The following is an 18,322-nucleotide window of genomic DNA, read 5'->3' on the forward strand; positions in this document are numbered from 1 at the left end:
AACTTCCTATAATGCCGATTTTTTTCACCTCACCAACAGAGACAAACTGAAACCTAACAGAAAGATATTTGAACCAGGATATGACAAGGCCAGACAGTCCCACTGTGCTTTCAAGACGATTCAGTGGGATGGAATGGTCTACAGTATCAAAGTCTGGTACAAATCTCAGGACAACATTCTCACAATACGAGACAAACATTTTAACTGTTGGAACTAAGTGTAACAAAATAGAAAAAAAGAAATCCATTTACCATATTTACAATCAATTGAATCTTATTATCTAACAAGTATCAGTTAGTGGGGAAAAAAATCAGTGTAACTCAGTGTTAAATCGCTAAAAAAATATTAAATTATTATTTTTACCGCGTTCAACACTTCTTGTTGTTTATCCCTTACCAAAATCTTCCTTGGGTTATATTTTCATGTTTTCGTTTAGCTTCAATTTTATTCAGAAAGTGAGAATCCTGATTTTTTTTTAGTATAGATCTTTATAGGTCTACTGTATAATACATGGAGAAAATGCCGGATCCACAAGAATACAAGTCTAAAAGTTTCTCTACTAATCTTTGCAAGAAAATTACACTAAAGTATATATTGCTTATAGCCAACAGTTATCTTTAAATAAAAAAAAAAAAAAACATGCCTTAGTGTTTTTTCAATGACTGTATATTGATATGGAGCTTTTTCCTCCCAGTTTCCATTAGGAGCCCCTCATGAAGGTATAAACCCATTGGCTGTTGGTTATCAAGAGCTGCTGTTTCTACACAATAAGATTTCTGTCCAAGCCCCTGTTTGTTCTTTCGTATCGAATTCCTTTCGTCTGTGTTTGTGGTTGTCTGGAAACTTGATTCAGCCTTCAAGGCCACACCCTCTACCTTTTTTGTATTACTCGTGGCACAACTCCTTTAAACATCTGCAGAGTTTTCTGACTGCCTGAGACTTTTCATATATACTGGTATATATGGTTTCCAGTTACACGTTATGGGTTGTGCAGGCTGCCAATCAAAATTATGCTGCCATCAAAAAATTTTATGATTGAAGTGTCAGGCTTACTTATATTTAAATTTGCAATAACATCTCTCAATTTAAATTGGTTCCTCCTTCTTTTTATTCCAGCTGACTGAGCTACCATAGAGTCTTTCATCAATTATGGTGCCATTTTGTGGCAATAAATCATTGTTAGGACTTTGACTAGAATAATGCATAGTTACAACTATAAATCAGAAACAGTCGGATAGAATGAGCTGGAAACTTGCTTTTTATTCATTTTATGTCTTACTTGAGTTAGAAATGATCAATTCAGGGGTATTTTACATACAGTTAATATCCCTGTAAACAATGCTTTAAGTATCTACTGTACATTTATTTATTTAAAAAATGTATAGAGCGCAACAGACTAAAAGTGGTTTCACAGCGCTTTACAGGACATGAATATACATTTACAGAAAACAGCACACCGCATGAAATATCAGTATCAAAACATTTGACAATACATTCTTACAATTGTGTTAGCATATCTTGTGAAACAATAATGTTTTTAGTTTCTTTCTAAAAGGGGGAATTTCAGCAGTAAGGCAGAGTTCTACAGGCAGAGCATTCCAAATCCATGTACCAAGGACCGAAAAAGCGCAAGCTCCAAAACGTTTGTGTTTAAAACGTGGCTGACACGGGGACATAGTGTGCGAGGACCTCAGACTACTAGTAGGATTCTAAACCTGAAATTTCTTATTCAGATGGTGAAGAACTTGCTGAGAGAGTGCTTTGTGAATTAAGCACAGTAGTTTGAATTAAGACAGGCCATGTGCCCTGATCATTTCCCCCAATGGCTTCACATAGATGTTAAACAATAGGGGAGGTAATACGGACCCCTGTGGGACTTCACACGCGACTGGACTGGCTGAAGAGGAATAGGGACCCTTTGTTTTTTGGGAGCGATCAGTCAGAAACAACCTGATCCAGTTAAGTGCAGTCCCACATATGCCCATATCCTGCTCCACACTCTGCAATAAAAGACCATGTTGTATTGTGTCAAAGGCCGCTGAGAGGTCTAACAGGGTTTGGGGGGCAGACGCTTAGGACAAATCTACTTTTTTGGAGCCACTGAATCAAGATTGTTGGTAAGTGAAGAGTGAAGAGTTATACATAGGTACTAACTCGGCAAGCTGCACTGGAATCAACAGCCCTCAGTTCCTCCTGCAAAAATGGTATCCGATTCTCTGGGGTTAATGGTTAATTAGGTCCAACTAGAATTTGTATTTTTTAACATGATGGCTACGGATAAAAGCTTTAATGGCAAACTTAAATGAAATCAAGAAATGATCCGACCACTCAACATGAATGATATCCAAAATATAGACCAGATTTTGTGCTGAAAAGATTACATCCAGTGTATGTCAGGCTCTGTGAGCTGGGAAAACAGATTGATTCTAGTCTAGACTAAACATATTATCCATGAACTGGGAGGCTAATTTATCAATACGGGAGTCGGTCCAAACATTGAAGTCCCCCAATATCAAAGAAAAAGGGCTCCAATGTCAGGGTCGCACTTAGCTCAAGCATTTCATCCAACCAGTTGGAATCCGAACCATGGGGTCGATAAACAATGGACAGATTAAAGGAATAGTTGTTCTCAAAAGAACAATGAACGGATGAATATTATATAGATTTAAAAGAAATGGGAGGCTTGCAGGAGCAATGCAGATGGTCCTGAAAAATAAGGGCTACACCACTACCACGTTTTGAGGTTCTGTTCGCATAGTAAATTTTATAACCAGGAGGAAGCAAATTAACTATGTCTGGACCACACAACTCATTTAGCCAGGTCTCTGTCAGGCAGGCAAATTGGGGTTTCAGCTCCTCAGTTTTGTCAGATAGAGCTAGCATGCCTTGCTGCAGATCTGGCATTAATGAGAAAGGCATGAATGTCCATATTAGGTTGAGATAAGTGAGTCTCTCTTTCCTGATTTTCTTTCAAAAAAGGCTTGGTACTGTAACTAGACATCTGGTTCCATAGTTACAATGCAGCAACATGTTTAATTCCAAAATGACAAATGATGACAAATGTTTTTAAAAATTACACATGTGGTTTTAATACCATGTGTGGTTCCGTAGTAATTACAATGTAAATACACAAATTCAATCCAGTGTAATTGGAGACACTTCATACAATGTTTTCCAGTAAATTTATATTTGCAACAAGTTCATATTTTAAATAACAATTCATATTAGATTTATGTTTAAAGATAATGAGAGGGTCTGTTACCTAATTAAATACCCTTCATAGAATAATGGATACCACAATTCTTAAGATTATCACCATTAATAGTCAGAAAGAAATTCCCTTCCAGCTAAACATTAATTCAGTTGCTTAAATACACATGTTTAAATGAGAGATTAAGGAGCACACACTAATTAATTCAAATTAGCATTTGTTGATTAAAACAAAGTGATTACTACAGCTGTTTCAGTCTTCCTTGATGTAATAAATTGTCATCTTTTTTTAATCTGGTCAGAACCATTCAATCTTGTATTCTGATCAAATAGCTTTTGTAGTGTTTTTTTTTTTATTATTATTGGTGGTAGATGTGTGGAGTAACTTTTAATGGATGATGTGAATTTCATGTGTAGCTTAAATTGACACAGTAAGATTTCAGATCATTTTTTGTTTGCTGTAAGATTTGTGACAAGGCGCATTGTCTGATCTGTCTGTATTCTTTGACAAATTGGCTGTTGACGGGCCAAAGACGACATCATCTTTGGCATTTTCTTTCAGGAAGAATAGAAATTCCCATCAGGCAGGGGTCAGTCAAAGCACTGTTTCTGCTCTGGCGAGATGAAACTCTGAAACAGGTCATGCAACATGTCTGCCTTAATTAGCTGGCTGATGTTGGAACTCTTTAACTGTGCATGGAGTTTGCCTAATTGTGTGTCTGGTTTATCTTCTTGTGACAGATAAAGCATTTCAGTATTAAATCAAAAGGATTAACTTCAAAATTAAGCATTGGATTTACTCCTGGCATGGAACAGGATGGCCTTCTAACACATGGTGATTTCAGATAAAACAAGTCTTATTTTTAACCAGTTGTAATTGTTTTTCAATTGTACATTACACTTGCACCTTATTACTACATATGTGACCGATGGAGTGAGAGATGGAGGTGTATTCCAAGGAATCAAATGTTTCCAATCAATATGTTGAATGAAAAAAAAAATAGCATGTCCATATTTCTCTTTGATACGTGTAATATATAATGTATGGAACAATGAACTACACAGACCAAGTGAAAACCACCCCTGCAGTATCCAGGCTGCTGCTAATTTAAGTTCATCTTGGCAACGCTACCAGATATATTGATGTGTTTGCACATGTGCGCTTGCATTCACTCTAAATGTATATCTTTAGCCATCTGAAGAAATCAGTATCTGCAACCTTGTGAGATCAATACAGTAAAGATTTGTGACTCTTCAGCTGTGTATTGCAATCATACTTCTGTAAGTTTATCAGTCTTTGGATTCTGTGTTTATTTACAGTAGTTGTCTGTTTTATTACCCGTGAGATTGTTCTCTGTTTTCTATTTATTTTCTGATTGATCCATAGTATGTGGTAACACCTCTTCACTTTAGTTGCAGCAGTAAAAGAATAAACTAAGCCAAGGTAATGCTGTTTACACGTCAATCAGTCCAAGATGTCGGCAGACAGTACTGAAAGGCAAAACCCCATAGCCATCATGTACCCAGTCTGTTAATATATTTTTTTAATGCTGTCTTAGCTAGGAGGGTCAAACAGACTTTATGAACAGCTGCAGTCATTTCATCATTTTAATAAATAATAAATAAACGTTATCTTTTTTTTAATGTAACCAATTACTTTTGGTGAATAGGGCCGATGTTCTTCAGAATTGAGATGTAGCTGCATGTCCTATCAGCCAGACCCTCAAATTTATGGTAGTAATCCGAATGGAGCTCCCCTTGTCTGTAGGGATTGCTGGTGATAGATAAGGAGAGCACTAGGTTACTGTGCTGCTGACATTTTCTAAATGTAGCTCCTGACTTTATAATTGGCTGCCATTGATAAGATTCTGGCAGCAGCTGTAGGAAGGCTGAGATAATGCCAGCTCAGGGACTCTTGGATGGATTGTATACAAGAGCTGTTTGCGCTACTCTAGTGTCTACCGAGAAACGATTGGTATTTGTCTGCATTTTATATTGGAGGTCAAAACTCCATTAGTGCCTCAGGACTAACATCTCATAAGTATCCATCTCGCTCTCTAAAAAATTGTGTGCCACCCCCTAGGACCTCCCAGTCACGGTCGGCAGTGACTTTACTGGATGCTCCACTCGGGAGCCCCATGTGAAAGCATCTTATAATTCAAATAGTCTCCAGTTAGCTATGGTTTGGAAATGCATCTGATTTAATTAATTGAGATTATTTGAAGTCTGTAGATATGCTCCTTTTCAACACCAAATGTGTATTCTTTCACATTGTAAAGATTACAGGACTTTGATTTAACTAGAACAATAGGCCTGGCCATGGAGAATGTTTGGCAAGAGTTTCTGATCGGTTTAAAATATCTAGCCCTAGTTTAAAATATCAAATCATTATGTAAAAAGCAGAGCCCTGTTAAGATCTAGTTACAATACTAACAGTTTCCAGATGTTTCAGACTGGGTACCGTTAAGGAATTTCTGTTTCTGCATTGGTTTCAAACATTACAAAAATAAAATAAAATCCTCCTTCAGATTTAAAGAGATGTTACCATTATTATGAAAAGTGATACATTTGGTATTGGAATCTTTGGGGATGGGGGGTGTTGGCAATGATTGTGGCAATAATTGTAACGTTGTCCAAGAAGTGTTGGGAAATTTGAGAAACGCTGTGAAACATGAACAAGAATTCAAAACTGACATTTCTGAAAAGTTTTTTGGATCTGCGCTGGCACTTTCGTTTGTTTACTCAGACTCAGATTCTGCGTAGATGACGTATTTACGTTTCATTTGCTTTGATGGAGAGTGTTAACCGAAACGTCTCCAAAGAAGTAGGGCTTGTATTCAGAGGCATCTTATTTTTTTTATTGAAAGATAAAGTTCGCTTTAATACTGTCGACCTGTGTGGTGGGTATGGTTTCTATTGCCCTTGACATTTGGAGCAACTCCAGTCTAAACGATAGTATTATCACTTGGCAACAATATTATTATCACTTCTACGTTCAAGGGTATAACAAGAATTTGTGTATTGGAATATGTTTTCTTGTTTTTATTAAGGATTTTTAAAGCTTTTTATATTAGTTATGTCTTTGCCTATGAAGAAAATAATGGGTTAAATTTGATACACTGTTTACATGAGGGCTGTACTACAGGGCAAGCATGAAAGTACTGGAATTCTATTATGTCAATTTGTTTGGTCTTTGCTTATAAAGACAATCATGCATTCACGTTGATAGGCAGGCTCTCTGAGGGCTGCACTACAGTACTATAGATGAATTCTAATATGTCAATCGCATGGGATTCTCTTCTCGGTCATGCTGCATATCATTTTAATCATTGTCTCCAAAGGGTCTCTCATTGTCTCTGTGTGTGTGTGTTTTTTGTTTTTTTGTTTTATTTTTGCTGCTTTTGCTTTTGTGGATCCAGTATTCCTGTTTTTTTTTGGTTTGTTTTGTTTTATACATCTTGTATTATATTTAGTTCAGTTTATTTTCTGCAGGCATCAAGTCAACATAACTATATATTAAAGTTTGCAAAATATGGTTTGGAAATACTGAAACCCCCCCCCCCCCCCCCCCCCCCCCAATAACCTCACCTTAAAGGTGGTGGTTTGTGTTTTTCTTGTGTTGTTTCTTTGATAGAAGATGTCAGTTACACCCACTCATAGATTATGCCCTCCACTATGTTATTAACTCTAACTAGGACCATAGGCTTGTTAGTAATAAGTTTGCTTCTTATGTCTTTTTTTTTAATGCCCTTATTAAATGATCCGGTAGTTTTAAAGAGCAACATCTACTACTGCTACAACAAACAAGAAAAAGAGATTGCATGTTTCATTTTACAAGCTTTCTCTATTCTAAAATTAATGGGCTGTAATGTTATTTCCCTGTATTGCTTGGCTAATCTTTCATGCACAGAACAAACAAATTAAATAAATCATATATGCATTAGTGTAATTATCACTTTCAGAGTAATTCATATTGTCAGTGGGTGTAGGGGTAAATGAAATAACTCACTGCTCAACTACTGGGATGCAATTTGAAGCTCTTTTAGTTAATCCTTGGATGATGCAACTTCATTACAAAAAAAAAAGGGCCGTATCTGTACACTGTACCCAGAATCTTTACCCTTAAGCCTTAACATGGAACCACAGCATCTTTTCAATTGTGCACATCATTAAAGGACAGTCTCCCTGGAAATATCTTCATGCCACCACATCGGCATGGGTAGAGAAGAGGGCCTTTGTTAGATCCTACTGCAGTCTCAAAGGCCCTCATATTGTTCAAATAAAAGCCATTGAGTTATGTGTGCCTGAGGCATAGCCAAAGCTTCATGTCAAGTGTCGTTGTCATGCTGGAACTCCTTGCTGTTGGGTACGCTGGGGACCCCAGCGGGGGCACTGACAGTCCAGTCACTGATGATGGAAGGAAGGCCAAATTAAATACTGGAAGGATTTTTCTTTTCCCAGACCTTGCACTAATTATTTTAAGTGCTTGGTGTAGAAAGTCATGTATTATCAACTAAAATCTGACTTTGTTAAACTGATGTGGTAGTGCGCTAAAATACAATGCTCAAGTATTCCACTGCAAAGAGCGCTGGACTGTGGTGTAGGTGGGTAGCAAGTTAAAATAAAAAAAAATTAAAAAAAAGCTTGCTGTGATACAAAATCTGCAAAATAGTTTACAAAATTCAAGATAGTGTCAAATCTGTAGCACTCAGATTTTTCAGTGTGGAAGGTAGTGGGTCTGAGTACCTAGTTAGATGTGGTATAAAAACTTGGCGGTTCTAAAACCCAGCCTAAAAATCGAATGCTGAATGTCCTTCAGATTTCAGCTCCACGATCTTTATCTCAATCTTGCTGGTTTTGCAGGTGATGCTTGTGCATATAACATTCACTTGCTACAGAGCGGACATTAGCTGCTACACTTTAGACATTGAAATTGAAAAATAGAGTAAAAAAGACTAATGAGGTATGAGGGCTAGGTAATGCATTACAATCTGCTTAGCTGCAAGTAATTCTTGGGGTAACGAGCAAAGCATATATTCAAAGATGTGCTGTGTGCGTGAAGATGTGTCTTAGCTAGAAAACAGAACAGGGATGAAAGTGTATTTTACAGTACCAGCTCCCAATCAATCAATAGAGCTCCCACTGTCTCTTTTGAAGTAGCTTTTTTTTTTTTTTATCAATAAAAGCAAACTTAATATTTCATAGAAAACAGCAGCCTCCATTTACAAGTCTTCACAACTGTACCTAAACAAAGACTTACCTTGAGCTTACCTTGAGAAAAAAGAATTTGCATGGAAATTGGAAGTGCACTAAAACATTAATTTAACCTGTTATCCCATTAACTGCAGACATAGGTTGAGTTGCTGTTGAGAGATCAAATAGCCTGATCAACCCTGAGAGGATTGGTGCTAGGCATTCTTGTTTTCAGATATTTGATATTGTACTCTGGTGACAGAAGCAGCATTAAAACCAACAGGATGGTTGTATCAACTTCTTGGAATAGCTTAGGAAGTTATTTAGAACAATGATGAAAATGTCTTTTAATGCTTTCTATTAAAAGTTTGAAAGGGACCAAAAAGTATTTTGTAAGTGAGGAGATGTTTTGAAGACTGAAAGACATTTTGTCAGAATTAGAGGCCTTTGATACACCTCCTATGAAATGCTACTTGGAGAATGTAGTATTGGCCCAGGCAGTCTTAACCCAATCTTTTAAAACTAAAAACAACCCAACCGTAAATGTCTGAGTCATCAAAATTAATTGTACCATACGTCTAAAAAGCCGTGGCTGTCTGGGATGAAATAATTAGCAGTTACCATTTAAACAAGTATCTGCAGAGGTTAGGACAGCAACCTCTCCTGTGGTGACTGTATACACTGTTCAGTTATGCATGGGATGTTTGTCATTGATCAATTGTCAGGGAAACACAGGGTTTTTCATTTATTCAGGCTTGTGAGGTTTCTGCATCATTTTTTTTTTTTTTTTTTTTTTGCACAGACAGTTTTCTCTTCTCCCTAGGGCAGGGATTTGGGTTGTTTCTGACCTCTCTGATACACTGCCTGTCTGGGTATTGCCACTGTGAGTGAGCAATAGCCAGCTGATTCCAGAGCAACAGTAACATCCATCATCATCATCATCACCACCCCACATTTCCCCTGAAACCTTTTAACACAGAGCAGTCAGGAATTAACTTGGTTAGCAGCTAGCGCTTGCTTGCTTTTTTTCTCTAGAACCTAACTGTCCTTATAACCGTTCTGAAATTTGGCTTCAATAAAAAAAAAAAGGTATATTCTTTTAGTCTGTCTGTGTCCTGTCTTTCTTTCGCAGTGGGAACAATGGATGGATTTCATAGTGGTTAAAGAGTGTAGATGACAGAGTGATCTAAACCAAATGATTAATTGGTTTTCAGAAAAAAAGTCTGTGTCATAGAACAACTTTTCATCTTTCAACAAAACATATTATAAAATGCCACAAATGTGTTGGCATTACAAAAAAAATAAAAATAAAAACACTGCTGCAAGTGGATCTGTGGTTGTGCAGCTGTTATCAAATTTTACGAGAAGAAAATAATTGCACTGCAGGAGTGAAACTAATGACAAACTTAATCCGTGTCTAGAGATAATCTTAATATATGTAATGGCGTTTTAAAATATGTATCAGGATCTCAAGCAATATGTTTCACATTTTTAAAGAAGTGTCATTTTGTGTCAGGTTTTTCTAGATTCTTATATATGTAGTTACAAAAACAGTTATTAAAGTAAAATGAGTATTACATTTTTTGTGTCCTTGTTTTTAATGTTTTAAATATTGTTTTAATTCCCAGTCTGTTTGGTTTGCTATAAACAGAGATATGTAGAAGTCTTATTTAAATGTCGGAAAACTAAATGTCAGCCTCCGCAGATATGTTTGGTAAGGGAAAAAAAAGAATAAAGTTAAAGATCCATAAGCTTTTGATGTATGCTGATATTTAATTCATAAGCTTGCCAGATTGTAGGCAGAAGAGGCTAGAGCTTTGCCGCTCTTGTCACCTTGTGTTTGTCCTGCCATCTCGACTGGAATGAGCTTCATAGAATTAGTTTTCCGCAAAATGCAGGCATGGTAATTATGCTTTTAAATGCCAATTGTGTGTGCGTGGCGTTTTTTTTTAAATTGTATTTATCTTATGCAGATGCCTGAAGGATGGCTTAAGAGTATGACTCAGCTGATTTAATAGAATCCCAAGAGATTTTTTTCATATCTTTTAGAGGAGAAGAAAGCCTAGGCAAGCAGTAAGGGTTGTATAAATAACTTGTTTTTCACCCTCATTTGCTTTTGCCGGAAGATGGATAGTACACTTAAGGGACAATTGTTAATAACGTGGTTTTCTTTTATGACTTTTGCATATTTTACATGATAGCAGTTCATGGGAGACGATGGTGGCAGGAAAGCCAGTGCATCATCATTGTCATCATCCAAGCAGTCCTGGGGCAGAGGTTATTCATTCAGATGACTGAACTATGGTCTCGGCTGGGGATTCATTGATTGACAGTGAAACCTCATTCATGAATCACTATTGATAAGTATACATCGTTTAATGAATAAACAACCAATGCATCCTAGGATTGGCTCAAGTATAGTTAAGCAATAGCCACCAAGTTTGGCACCTTCTGCAAGTTCCTTTATGAGCGCCGTAGGCTGTTCCTAATCCTAATGAGCTGATTTTTTAAAAATTAAAATATATATCTATATATATATATATATATTATATAGATATATCTATATATATCATATATATATATATATATATATATATATATATATTATCGTCTGAACCTTCTCATTTGGCACTGCAAGTCTAATAATGAAAAATGCATGAAGATTATTGAAAAAATGAGGTTGGTTAATAATTAATGTTTTGAATGGGTGCATATGGGCTGTCTCCTGTCGACTTGAGTTAATTGATCAATGAAGAGTGGAGTTGCTGTAGGGGCTTGGCACTGTAAGTTACAGGGTGTTCCATCTCACTGGGCTAGCAGCTTGAAGATTTCAACAACAGTCCCAGCACAGTCAGTGAAAAAGAAAATCTTTCAACCGATAGATTAAAAAACATTGTTGATTCTATTAGTTTCATGAGCTGGACCCAAGTAGAATACAAAATGAATTTTCTGACTTTAGCACTACAGTGTATGTTTAGAAAGGTAGTTAAAACACACACACAAATCCACAGCAGGGAACATTTTAATAATCTAAAGCTGGGGTGTCAAACTCCAGTCCTCGAGGGCCGCAGGGTCTTCTGGTTTTCATTCCAACTTAAGCTCTCAATTAACATAATCTAATTATTAGTTGAATTTGAATTTGACACATTTAATATTTTTCAAGGTCTTTTACAGTTTTAAAAATGCACTTGATTCAAGGTACACTTGAAACAAGGGTAGAACGAAAGCCAGAAGACTGGGCAATCCATTTTCGACATTTGATTGTCCAAAAAAATATCAAGTTGCCCATAATTGACCAATGGATGTGATTTGTACAAAGTTCACAGTACTCAATATAGGTACAGTATCTCACACCAAGGAAATGCATGTACATGGATTAGGGAGCGTTAACATGTAGAAAACAGAAAGTACTGATTAGAGGAGAAACCTCAAAGTGGAGTGGAGTACCACAAGGATCAGTATTAGGTCCTGATGTCCGATTCAAGCATTCAAAATTCTAAAAGATGTCCCCCCAAGGGACTTTTTCGCCCTGAAAAAAGAAACAAGGACCGGGGGTCACTATTGGAGATTAGACAAAGGGACATTCAGAACAGAAAACAGGAGGCACTTTTTTTTACACAGAGAATTGTGAGGGTCTGGAACCAAGTCCCCAGTAATGTTGTTGAAGCCGACACTCCGAGTCCCTTCAAGAAGCTGCTTGATGAGATTCTGTGATCAATAAGCTACTAACAACCAAACGAGCAAGATAGGCTGAATGGCCTCATCTCGTTTGTAAACTTGATGTTCTTGTAACTTCTTCAACATCAAAATTCCATACCTTTTCCAGATTTCCATCTGTTTTTACCAGACTTGTGTTTTAGTTAGTTTCTACTAGTTTTTTTATAGTTATCTACATAGGCTGGCAGCAGCAGAGCATTATAGCTTTTTGATCCAGAGCAGAAGTTGCTCCTGGTTTTCTAAAAGTATATGTCAGAATCTGGAGGTGTATATGTAGCAAGAGACAATGCAGGAATGCAAAAGATAAGTAAGATACAATCTAATAAATGTCCAACATTTGAGAACTACGTTGCATTATTTACAAAAAGAATATACAAAGTTGTATACTGCAAGTATACTTGTGCCAAAATAGGACAGTATAATGGTACCAATAGTATACTAAAACCAGACAATTTTGGTACAAGTATACTTGCAGTATGTTACTTTTTTGTAAGGGATGATATTGTATTCTGATCCAAACTTCTTTATACCCTCTCTTAAATGTTGAACACTATGGGTGGTGAAAAATAACAAAAATGAAATAACAAATGTGCATACATTATATATTAAAATGTACAAGTGTTGTGTATTAAACACAGTCAAATACTAAATACAGTACACCCTCGCTATAACAACCCTGTTTGGGTCCAGAGCCTTTTGTTCGCGGTAGTAAATGGACAATCCAAAACGAACAATATAAGCTGCTGGAGTAAGTTAAGGAGGTCACCTTGGATAAAGGCATTAGCTAAACTATTAATAATATTAGTACTGTTTTATTCTTTGAATTTCTTTATTATTACAGTGTAATCTACACACGAGATATCGAGGATGTAAATAGTATATTTCTACACTCGCTGACAGTTTGGACCCGAGACTGTTGCTGCACTTGGTACATTAAGTTACAAGCAAGCACCATACGGTTAAAGTAAAATTACCGGTACATTTTATTAATCACATAAAGGAAATGAAAAAAAAAAAGCGCTGATGTTAACATTATCGGTGATAATAACTATCGTATTCGATTTTTTTTTTTTTCCTGGGTTGGGAAATAACATTAACGATTTAATAAAGGTAACAAGAAGATAACAAAATGTAAATAATGGTGAGCAGAGTACAGTAGCGTGTAATTCTAGTCTGTAACTTTGTTTAAAAAGTCATAGCCTTCAATATAAAAGTATATACTTTGGCTGTCGTAGTGTCCGTTTTACCCTTCGTTTCAGTGAGCAGACAGTCACGTGACATACCAGTGTGCTGACTAGATAGGATTGCATGAGTTGTTGGGGGTGTTACACGGGGCATTCCTGGGGAGATTTGGTCACAAGCAATGTGTACGTGTACGACACCACGAAAATCACTCAAGCATTACCAGTGAAACACATTGATCCCGCTAAACGTGTTTTACTAGGATGATCTGCGAGAGGAATATCGATAGGGAAGCCGCTATTTGATTAAAGCACAGGACGTTATCTTGTTATAGAGAAAAAAATCAATGTTCACCAGTAGTATAACACTGGAATACATACCTGCTGAAGGGTTTAATATTGGGGCACAGATACTGTCTGACAGTATTAACAGGGTGGTAAGGAAATAGGAGTCATCTTGGCAGTATTGCTCTGCGTGGGCAGCATCATGTTGAAGAATTCCTTTGCAAAAGGCTGTTATTAGCCCATCAGGCTTATCATTATCATTTTATACAGAGACTAAGATGAAACATGAAATCTCACCTTTCTGTGTTGGTAGAATGGATAGCTGAGGAAGCTTCCATACAGCATTCTGTAGTAAAGGGGTCTCTTTGCAGCCTATCCATAGTCTTCATTTGATATTCTTTGCTTTTGTTCTACCAAGCTATTGCCTTCAGATACTGTTGTTTATTTCAGTATATAACTCCAATTATTGTATTACCAGAGTTTCTCAACCTATTCTTTCTTTTATTTATTTATATATTTTACACTTACTCGGTTCACCATCTGAAATAATGCCTAAAAGGTGGATGGAGGATCACTTAAAAATGAAAGGCACTATCCCTTTAGTAGATATTTCAGTATGCTGTGTGACAGGATTTAAAACACTAATGTATCCCATTTTTGCCTTTAAGATCAAAAGAGATATTTCTGCTTTGTTTATTTGCTGTATGCAGCTGGGAATAATCAGCTCCTCTTTGGAAGTAATTTGTTAAAGCAATCGTGAGGCAGAGTCAATAATGTTTCTGTGGCAGTTCAGCCAACCTGCTTTAACAACGGCAGCTGCTTTTTCTCATGTCTTTGTCATAGTTTCAGAAACGGGAATATAATTAGCTTGCCGTGGGTGTGGGGGGAGCAAAGGTAACTGTATTACCCCTTCATTACAGCAGCGAGGCAGCTGTGGCAAAACAATTTAACTAGCTTTTAACTGATTTACAGGGCAATGGGAGCTTTGATACCACGGGCTGTGTCTGAAAACCACATTAGCAGTGACAGCAGTGCTTAGTGTTATGGCTTTGTTGTATAAATGTGTACATCAGCCAATTTGTTTCAGTAAAATCATTCATTTACTGATTTGAATGCGGCGCCAACACAGAAGTAACATACTGTCAGAGCCAACACATAATTAAAATCTGCATATTAACATTCACTTCTCTGTATGTCTTATGTACCGAGTAAAGTTTCTTCTTGGATAGATTGATTAATAGTGTTTTTATATCTATATAGGTATATTTTGATCTTTGGTTTTCACCTGTAAAGAAAAAAATATTTGTTTAAGTTTGCTTCATGCGTTCTCTCATTGAATACAATGACAGTTCTAAATGGCCTCTCGCTGCTGTATTAAACTGTAATCACCAACTACAGTAGTTTCTGTACATACATATAGCAGTTGCTTTTTACAATATGTGTAGGTGTATATGTGTACATATCTACTTGTACATGTGTATGGCATTCAATCCAGAATTCTATCTACTTTAGAATTTGCATTTATGATGTGGCAGTTTGGAACTGGCTATTTAATGGTATAGTCACCTTTTAATGAGCACAGATTATCAGAGCAAATATCCATCACAAAGTTTTAGCGATTTTTGCTTTTCCTGTTCTTATGTGGTATGCATATGATTGTTTAATTTGGAAATAATCTATGGTTTGCAGGAAGCAGTTTTAGAACGTTTTAGGTTGTTTTAATGCCTCGAGGATGTATGGCGGTTCATGTTGATATTGTATAAGCCTAGTGTTACTGGTATAGTTTTGTATATTTATAAATATGGTAAGATATCTGTGGACATGTGTATCTTTCACAAGAGTGTTCTGCTATGAACACTGCATGAATTATTATTTGTTATGTATATGAGACTAAATTAATGAGGCTAAATCACATGGTATGATTTGCTTCTGGGATGCAACTTTGAAATCTATAGTATTGTCTGAAATATTTGCATATTCCAAATTCAAGTATAAAAGAACCATAAGATCTTCCACAGAAGAGAGAAGAGAAGAAATTAGATTTTACACTTCGGTTAATTTTTGTTAAAATGCCTAGAATATAATTACTGACAATTTTCAGATGATGCCAAACATAGATCTGTACATTTAACAGGTAGTACAGCTGTAAGTTAACCACAATTTCATTTTATAAAGTAGAATCTTTATTAACAAAATATGGTATATCACAAACAATAATTCAGCTGAGGGAAGGCTTTTGTTAGTCATAAATTAGCACTGTAGGATGTGAATAGGGTGTCCTAAAGTTTGCTTGCTTTTTCTTTCGTTTTGCAGAAGGAATCCGGAATATGGCAATGGACTCGAGCCCAATGGGAATGCCAATGTCAGACCCAGGAGCCTGGGCAACAGCCATGAACAACCTGGGCATGGCTCCAATGGGCATGACTGGACAACCTCTCATGTCAGGTAAGATTGATTTTTGTCAAGTCCTTGGACAGCTAGAATGTTGAGAGTATTCTACTAATACAAACACTGTTAGAGGGGCTTTCGTCTCTACCGCTGTCAGTCCGCTGTCAAACCTGTCACCTGTGCCGCTTTCAAAGTGCTGGTAATCATTAAGATACAGATCACGGTCTTTAACAGTCTGTACAATATGAGACAGAGCGAGGCGGTGGTTACTATGAAGGTCAGGATTGGTCTATAAAAGGAATGTATTGGGAGGGGGGGAGAATACAATTTCTGACCGATGTAATTTTATTAAACAGATGTGAACCGTTTCCAATCAAGTTTCTCATTAATTGATTGTGTTTTTTTTGTTTTTATGATCTGAGTTTGAAGTCTTTTGGATTTGCTGCAAAAATTGTCCTTTTTCATAAGCCTTTTCGGAGCTCTTGTGCATATACACATACTTTTTTTAGGAATTTATACAGAAAAGCAGTTTGTAAATAATAATAAAATAATGGCACCTGAGAGAAATATTGAGGGTAGAAAAAAAGGGATGAGATACTAGAATCTGACTGATAACTGTCCTGAATGCTGCTTATGCAGACTACCGAGAAGGTTTCAATCAGTGACCCTCTGGTCCTGCAAACAGGCAATGTCAGATATTGCTCAGGTGCCCCAGAGGTAATGAAGAGTACAGCTATAGTATGTGATGTGAGGGCAGTTCATTAGACCCCAATTAGTTTTATCTTGGAGTGCATTTCACCTTCCCATTAATCACTGGGAGTCCAGCTGCTCTCTCCCAGTCAGCCTGTATTATAACAACCGTTAAAACCAACCGATTGCTGCCTCAGCAGTTTCCTTATTCAGCTTGGAATAAAGAATTGGCAAATCATTTTCCCTGTTTTTGATGGAATCGTTTTTGCGTAATTTGGTCCAGTCTTACTTGCATAAATCTGAAAATGTATCAGAAGTGCCGTGGAGATAACTTATTGACAGACATTATTTAAGATAAGCTGCTGTCTTCTCTACCACTCTCTTCCCAGCTTTATGTAAAAATCAATCAAATATTTAATCAAGCGCTTCTTTTCTGATCGAGCCACGGAAAGGTCACCTCCCAGATATCCTTTTTTTCCCCTGCTAAATCCTCCACAGGGATATCGCGGAGGTACCCAAGGAAAGTGTTCTTTGCTGAACCTTTTTTATTCTCCCTTTTAATTTGTTTTACTTTATTTATTTTACCAGCAGGGATCCTCAGAGCTCACACATCTTAATAGAGGCACCAGCAATATGCAGCCCATTAGATTAATAAGTGCAATTAAAAAAGCATTTTCTTTTACATTTTTATTACAGCCAATATCCCCAACATAATGTTTTAACACTTCCCTCACGTAGAACTGTTTAAGCACTTATTGGTAAAGTCAAGGCTAGAGCAGTGTCTTACTGATTTTTATTTATATACACACACATACTCACACACACGCATACACACACACACAAACACAGTGCCGAGAAAAAGCTTGTGAAGGTTATAACTGTGTCAAGTAGGAATCTGTGGAAAATTTCTTTGTCCACAGGTTCCTACTTGCCTTGGTCATAACCTTATTTTGGCTTGAGTGTGGGGGTAGTAGAGGCAGCCAAATGTGAATCCCTGACCTCCAATGTCCTAGACTGTATATTGCATTTTCCTTTTTTTTTTTTTTTTAAATATTTTATGCAGGATAGACATTGACTAGAATTCCAGAGGATTCTCCGTGAAGTGACCACACTCTGGGTATTGGATTTTGTTAATTAGCATGGTATGGTGGCAGTCAGAATACAGACGCATACGTCGGGTAGCATCCACCATGTGAGCCCATCTACAGGCAGTGATATTAGTGCTGCATGCCAACATCAAGCTTATTTTACTTGTTTTTAAAATAAAAAACTGTAAGCCATGTCAGCTTGACGGAATGGAAAGTTTAATCGGGAAACTAATCGAGTGTCGTTAACACAGTTTCCCCCTAGTTTGATTAGCATTGTAAGACCAAGCAGCACCATAAACCTCACTCGAGACTCTGCCATCTGTAACTCACTTTGTTTTGTTATGGTAGGTTGGCAGATGGGTAGGTTCTGTATTTTTTGAAGCTCTCCTGTTTTGCGCATTGGAAGAGTAGGTGTGTCCGCCATCCTTCAAAAAGTTTTACTTTGCTGTATCTAGCAGTGAGCAGGAACTCTGTGAAACGCTGTGGAATTATTCAGAATGTCGACATGTGTGTAGTGCACAGGCCATGATAGAATAAAGTTGATGACTACCCTCAGGAGAGACTCCAATG

General features: G+C 36.9%; 1 protein-coding gene across 15 annotated transcripts in view; it reads left to right on the plus strand.

Moving 5' to 3' along the window:
- Window positions 1-18,322, plus strand: part of LOC121295452 (ecto-NOX disulfide-thiol exchanger 2-like) — a 114,826-nt gene that overhangs the window by 66,313 nt on the left and 30,191 nt on the right. For all 15 annotated transcript variants that reach the window (XM_041220074.1, XM_041220085.1, XM_041220075.1 and 12 more), the window contains one exon: window positions 15,900-16,031. In XM_041220074.1, coding sequence (XP_041076008.1) covers window positions 15,900-16,031 — 132 coding nt within the window. The remainder of the gene's footprint in view (window positions 1-15,899; window positions 16,032-18,322) is intronic.

This window comes from Polyodon spathula, chromosome 20 (assembly GCF_017654505.1).
Source record: "Polyodon spathula isolate WHYD16114869_AA chromosome 20, ASM1765450v1, whole genome shotgun sequence".
NCBI classification, from domain to species: Eukaryota; Metazoa; Chordata; class Actinopteri; order Acipenseriformes; family Polyodontidae; genus Polyodon; species Polyodon spathula.